This window comes from Sander vitreus, chromosome 21 (assembly GCF_031162955.1).
Source record: "Sander vitreus isolate 19-12246 chromosome 21, sanVit1, whole genome shotgun sequence".
Classification (NCBI taxonomy): domain Eukaryota; kingdom Metazoa; phylum Chordata; class Actinopteri; order Perciformes; family Percidae; genus Sander; species Sander vitreus.
The window spans coordinates 2,460,649-2,468,052 of NC_135875.1; the positions used below are offsets into that span (position 1 = coordinate 2,460,649).

General features: G+C 40.5%; 1 protein-coding gene across 1 annotated transcript in view; it reads left to right on the forward strand.

The window, feature by feature from the left end:
- Positions 1 to 7,038, forward strand: part of htra1b (HtrA serine peptidase 1b) — a 30,472-nt gene extending 23,434 nt beyond the window's left edge. Inside the window, exons 8-10 of the mRNA XM_078279437.1 lie at positions 847 to 904; positions 4,792 to 4,887; positions 6,418 to 7,038. Coding sequence (XP_078135563.1) covers positions 847 to 904; positions 4,792 to 4,887; positions 6,418 to 6,586 — 323 coding nt within the window. The 3' untranslated portion in view covers positions 6,587 to 7,038. The remainder of the gene's footprint in view (positions 1 to 846; positions 905 to 4,791; positions 4,888 to 6,417) is intronic.
- The last annotated feature ends 366 nt before the right edge of the window (positions 7,039 to 7,404 follow it).

Consider the following 7,404-nt stretch of genomic DNA (forward strand, 5'->3'; position numbering starts at 1 on the left):
AGTGGTCCCCTAATACTGTATCTGAAGTCTCTTTTATATAGACCTTAGTGGTCCCCTAATACTGTATCTGAAGTCTCTTTTATATAGACCTTAGTGGTCCCCTAATACTGTATCTAAAGTCTCTTTCCCAAAATTCAGCCTTGGTGCAGAATTACAGCCACTAGAGCCAGTCCCACAATGAGCTTTCCTTAGGATGTGCCATTTCTGTGTCTGTAGCTTTAAATGCTATTGAGGAGAGGGGGGGCAAGGTGGAGGGGGGGGCAAGGTGGAGGGTGGGGGTGTGGCCTTGACCTGCTTGCGGCCACGGTTGTAGCTCTATTTCCTCATGGGGGCGCCAAATTCTCTGGGCGGGCAAAGCAGAGAAAGGGGAGGTAACCTTTCCCATTATGATGTCATAAAGGGAAGATTCCAGATCGGCCCATCTGAGCTTTCATTTTCTCAAAGGCAGAGCAGGATACCCAGGGCTCGGTTTATACCTACACCTAAAAAACCTCATAAAGTGAAATTTTCATGCCATGGGACCTTTAAGTATCTGTATGTTTGCAGAATGTGTCCATAGTATTATTTCACAAATGATGTGAGTGTATGATTGCCTTCAATGTGAAAGGAATTAATGTTATTGTTGATTTTAAGTCAGGCATTTACAAGACATGGACATCATATTCATTTCAAAAGTATCCAGGAATACAAAGCTGCCTGTCAAACATCTTTACAGACGATGTCTGTACTTGGCTCTAGACTTGTGCTACAGTTTGATTTAAAAAGATAAATAGAGTGAAAGAAGAAGATGATAACCCTTTGCATTAGTCAACTATACAAACGGCACGTTTTTCTTATGTTTTTCAGGTAAAACATTCCAGAAGAAGAAATACATCGGCGTCAGGATGATGAGTCTCACTCAAACGTAAGTTCCTGTTTCTGATGACATTGTGCTAAAGTTACACATTCACATTAGTGGATATGTAAATCGAGTGGTAGCTGTTTGTGTAAAAAACATTTAATATTCATATGACAATGAAACCGCTCGAAACATCTATTTAGTTCAGTTTTTCGAGAAAAAAACAGGCTTCAAAGTTGCTGTTTTTATCAGGTTTTCAGTTACTTTACTGTTATAAAACAGTGGCTTTATCCATGCAGTCCTCATTTTTTCGTATATATGTACTGATAATAAAATGGCATTATTCTTTGAATATATGAGATCAGACTGTTCTGTGTATAAGAAATGCCACTAAACTCAGAGAACAGGGAGTCTGATTAATCTCCCTGAAAAGTATTTTTCTCACGCCCAACTTTCCTACACAACACGGGAGGCGATCGTATCGAAAACGTAACCTCAGCTTTAGGTACCTGCTGTCAAATAACAAGTGTGTAAGTCAACCCCAGGCCACAGCCGACCGAGAAACGCCCAAGCTGCCCCTCCAGAGTGTGTCACAGGAGGAAACGCCTCAAAACACCAAAAACAAGCTCCACTTTATGACCGCTCGTTAATTTTAAAGATACCAGTGGGTTGTTGAATTGGTTGTTTATTTTTTCAAAGCACATCATCATTTTATGGAATGATTTCCTTCCCTCCTTAGACATTTTTACACCACACAGGAGAGTGAACCGAGAGAAATGTAGAGCAAATGTAATAGGTCATATTTCACACCTTTATGTTTCTTTGGCAAATATCTCATCATATGGTACAGCAGTTGCAAGCTTAGACTGTAGTGAACACTTTCCCTGCTGTTGCATTTAAAGCTTAAAGGTCCTATGACATGCTGCTTTTTGGATGCTTTTATATAGGCCTTAGTGGTCCCCTAATACTGTATCTGAAGTCTCTTTTATATAGACCTTAGTGGTCCCCTAATACTGTATCTGAAGTCTCTTTTATATAGGCCTTAGTGGTCCCCTAATACTGTATCTGAAGTCTCTTTTATATAGACCTTAGTGGTCCCCCTAATACTGTATCTGAAGTCTCTTTTATATAGGCCTTAGTGGTCCCCTAATACTGTATCTGAAGTCTCTTTTATATAGACCTTAGTGGTCCCCTAATACTGTATCTGAAGTCTCTTTTATATAGACCTTAGTGGTCCCCTAATACTGTATCTGAGCCACTAGAGCCAGTCCCACAATGAGCTTTCCTTAGGATGTGCCATTTCTGTGTCTGTAGCTTTAAATGCTATTGAGGAGGATGGGAAAAGCAGAGAAAGGGGAGGTAACCTTTCCCCTTATGATGTCATAAAGGGAAGATTCCAGATCGGCCCATCTGAGCTTTCATTTTCTCAAAGGCAGAGCAGGATACCCATGGCTCGGTTTACACCTATCACCATTTCTAGCTACTGGGGGACATAGGCAGGCTGGGGGAACTCATATTAATGTTAAAAAACCTCATAAAGTGAAATTTTCATGCCATGGGACCTTTAATGTAACTTTTTGATATTAATGAACGTTCCTTTACATTCAAGCCATTGCCAAATGAGTTGCTATGCTTGTATTTCTCAGTAGGACTATGTTCAGAAGATTGTTGCGCGCCGACAGTTTTGTTGTCATTACTTAAAATTCCTCATGGGGGAGACAGAAACTACGCACTATAGCTTTAAGGACACTTTGACACTAGGGCTGCAACACTTTTAGTGCAAAAAATGTCCAATTTTACATTGTCTGTTCTTGATTTGCATTGCTGTACAGTAGACTTTCCAAGCGGACCTCGAAACAGTGATTGGTGTTTTTTTACAGGATTAAAGCAGCTACAGATGACGGATCTTTTTCGCTTCTTTTTCAGAGCCCATAAGTTATTTAGTGCTGTCAGGGGTGTAAAGACCATTTCAAACATTATATAAAAAAGTGTATGTTGGAAGAAGTTATCAACCCTGCCTTTAAACTACCCAATATGAGTTCACATGAACACAATAAGGTTTTAAATGCAGGATTTTCACTAGTAGTGGAGCATTTTCACAGTGTAGTATTAGTACTTTTACTGTGCGGTAAAGGATTTAAATACTTCTCCCAACGCTGTCAAATTCAGACCTGTATTGTTGAATTTGCAGCTTTTCAAAGCTTGAAATTTGCAGTTTTACCAGAGAGTCACGATTAATCAGAGCTAAAGGGGGGCAAAAAAGTATTTAGTCAGCCACCAATTGTGCAAGTTCTCCCACTTAAAAAGATGAGAGAGGCCTGTAATTTTCATCATAGGTACACTTCAACTATGAGAGACAAAATGAGAAAAAGAAATCCAGAAAATCACATTGTAGGATTTTTAATGAATTTATTTGCAAATTATGGTGAAAAATAAGTATTTGGTCAATAACAAAAGTTCATCTCAATTCTTTGTTATATACCCTTTGTTGGCAATGACAGAGGTCAAACGTTTTCTGTAAGTCTTCACAAGGTTTTCACACACTGTTGCTGGTATTTTGGCCCATTCCTCCATGCAGATCTTCTCTAGAGCAGTGATGTTTTGGGGCTGTCGCTGGGCAACACAGACTTTCAACTCCCTCCAAAGATTTTCTATGGGGTTGAGATCTGGAGACTGGCTAGGCCACTCCAGGACCTTGAAATGCTTCTTACGAAGCCACTCCTTCGTTGCCCGGGCAGTGTGTTTGGGATCATTGTCATGCTGAAAGACCCAGCCACGTTTCATCTTCAATGCCCTTGCTGATGGAACAAGGTTTTCACTCAAAATCTCACGATACATGGCCCCATTCATTCTTTCCTTTACACGGATCAGTCGTCCTGGTCCCTTTGCAGAAAAACAGCCCCAAAGCATGATGTTTCCACCCCCATGCTTCACAGTAGGTATGGTGTTCTTTGGATGCAACTCAGCATTCTTTCCCCTCCAAACACGACGAGTTGAGTTTTTACCAAAAAGTTCTATTTTGGTTTCATCTGACCATATGACGTTCTCCCAATCCTCTTCTGGATCATCCAAATGCTCTCTAGCAAACTCCAGACGGGCCTGGACATGTACTGGCTTAAGCAGGGGCACACGTCTGGCACTGCAGGATTTGAGTCCCTGGCGGTGTAGTGTGTTACTGATGGTAGCCTTTGTTACTTTGGTCCCAGCTCTCTGCAGGTCATTCACTACCTGTGAATGGTTCTGGGATTTTTGCTCACCGTTCTTGTGATCATTTTGACCCCACGGGGTGAGATCTTGCGTGGAGCCCCGGATCGAGGGAGATTATTAGTGGTCTTGTATGTCTTCTATTTTCTTATAATTTTTCCCACAGTTGATTTCTTCACACCAAGCTGCTTACCTATTGCAGATTCAGTCTTCCCAGCCTGGTGCAGGTCTACAATTTTGTTTCTGGTGTCCTTTGACAGCTCTTTGGTCTTGGCCATAGTGGAGTTTGTAGTGTGACTGTTTGAGGTTGTGGACAGGTGTCTTTTATACTAATAACAAGTTCAAACAGGTGCCATTAATACAGGTAACGAGTGGAGGACAAAGGAGCCTCTTAAAGAAGAAGTTACAGGTCTGTGAGAGCCAGAAATCTTGCTTGTTTGTAGGTGACCAAATACTTATTTTCCCAAGGAATTTGCAAATAAATTCATTAAAAATCCTACAATGTGATTTTCTGGATTTCTTTTTCTCATTTTGTCTCTCATAGTTGAAGTGTACCTATGATGAAAATTACAGGCCTCTCTCATCTTTTTAAGTGGGAGAACTTGCACAATTGGTGGCTGACTAAATACTTTTTTGCCACACTGTATGCTTAACACGCCGGAATTTAAAATGAGTCACAACGCATCATGCCTTCGAGTTCAATTAGGAGCTAAGTTTTTGGCTGTTTTTCTCTTCTCTCCTCCCATCAGGCTGGCTAAGGAGCTTAAGGAGAGGCAGCCAGACTTCCCAGATGTCACCTCCGGGGCGTATGTCATTGAGGTCATAAGCCGGACTCCAGCTGAGACGTGAGTGTTTCACTCATCACTTCTTATTCCCACATTATCTGGTGCTCACTGCCCAATATGTCAAATCAACAGGCTGCATTTCGACAAGCAGGTTTTATTTTCATGCCAGCAAATGACACAAATGGCGCCGTTTTCCCTTCTTGTAGTTCCGTCTCAGTAATTGTGAAAATAGGTACTGTAGAAGTGTGCATGATGGTTGGTTCCAGGCACACTGCTGCAAAATATGTTTTGCCCCTGGAACGATTTTTGGTATCCACATGAAAAGCTTGTTGACAGCAAGCCGCAGCTTTCCACCTGAGAAAACAGCAGCTAGTTTGTTTTCTTATATTGTCTGGTGGGTTTCTGTGGATCACAGGCAGGAGTCAGGATGATCTGATCTGGCTTAGAGGACACAGTGGTGCAATGTAACTAAGTACATTTACTCAAGTACTGTGCTTAAGTACAAATTTGAGGTACTTGTACTTTTCTTTTCATGCCACTTTCTACTTCTACTCCGCTACATTTCAGAGAGAAATATGGTACTTTTTACTCCACTACATTCGACAGCTTTAGTTACTTTACCAGTTAAGATTTTTTCACACAGAACACATGTAGTTTATAAAATCTGATGTTTTATTCTAAATGAAACTAGCCAACAATATAACGGCCTACAAGTCCAGCTGAAAGGATTAGACCATTAAACAACTGTTTTGATCGTTTCCAGTTTCTAAATGGGAGGATTTTTCTTTTAATACTTTAATTTTCCTGATGACCAATGTCAAAGACTGTTGTTCCCATCAGTCACTTAGACACAAAAACTTAGGAAAATAGGGTCCAGGTTGAAAAAAACGGTAGTTACCCTTTAAGTAACATTTTCAATACAGGACTTTTACTTGTAACAGAGTATTTTAACAGTGTGGTATTAGTACTTTTACTTAAGTAAAGGATCTGAATACTTCTTCCACGACTGAAAGGACATGTTTTAGATTTGAAGTTTCTGGGTGTGTGTGTGTGGAGACTGCAGGATATGGAAAGTTCACTTCTGTGTTTTAAAGCTGCTGTTTTGTTTTTGGAACCGGGCTGAAATCTGGCAGTGAGGACAGAATCATGACTGTTTCCCACCCAGATTGTCCAACTCCCTCTGGCAGGGAGGACAAACTGCTTCAGTCATAGCTGAGAAATTATTTCTCTTTGCTCCAGAGCCTCTATATTTAAGGAACAAAAAAAAGAGACTGCTTTATTTATAAAAGCAAAGCCCCTGAAAACTTGGCTTCAAATCTTTAGTATTTCTCTACATTATTTACATGTATTACTATAAGTAACAAAAAAAAGTTAGTGTTAGAGAAAGATATTTTCTCATGTCATTCCCCCTCTCCCCTTTCACATCTTAGCTGTCCTAAAAAAAATCTTAAAAAAAAACAAGGAAGAAATTACTGCACATATTTTCAGGGAAAGGATATAAAATAAGGAAAAGTTATTAGAGATATCAGAGATATAACCTGAGATATCCTGCTAAAGACAAAAACCTTCGTTCTTCTTTCTTGGTGACAGTGCTGGCCTGCAGGAAAGAGATGTCATCATCAGCATCAACGGCGAGCGGATCACCACGGCCAGCGACGTGAGTGCAGCCATAAAGCGGGACGAGACGCTGCGAACGGTGGTGAGGCGAGGCAACGAGGACGTCCTCCTCACCATCGTGCCCGAGGAGCTCGAGCCTTGACCTCTCGACGGAAACGAGCATAACAAACCCAACCAGTCAACCAATCCCGAGCTGGCTCTCAGTGTTTTTCAACCAAATATGAACACTTTGAAAAACCAAGCAACCAACAGGTGTATGTGTGTGTCCGAGGCCACACCTACTGGGTTTAAGAACTTGTAATTATTAGCACTACTACTCTTCCATGCTGTTACACTCGCACACGCCTTCAAAGGTCAAACCCTTCAACTTCTCATGTTAGTTTTTCTTCTAATCTCGATTTACTTTCCATCATCACAGACCGTTTATATTCTACTAACGCCATCTGTCGCTACAAAGAGGTTACTGCAGGTTCCCGTAGTTCTGTTTTGTTGTGTATGTTCTTGACAGAATATATTTTTAATAGTTTTTTTCTGTTTCTATGTGTTTGATGACATTTTTTCAAAAAAGGGAATAAACTTATTTTACAAAAGTGTTTTCTTTATGGACCGTGTCGATGTCAGTCGATGTTTAATTTCAACAGGTTCCTCATCAGCTAAAAGGAACTAACAATTAGCACAACAGAGTTTTATACTAGTACTAATTACTTTTAGTAATAGTTATTACTAACTACTAATACTTTTGTTACATTCAAGCCGTTGCCAAATGAGTTGCTACAAAGCTAATTAAGACTATCAGCTCCACACAACTCTCTCTGGATTTCTCAGTATGACTATGTTCAGAAGATTGTGGCGTCTGGCGACTTCCCCACGCAGAAACTAGAGTGAAGATAATGACCTCTTCTGAAGAGTCCATCATGTTTCTTTAATCCTCTGTGTCCTCCTTGAGACAGTTTTGTTGTT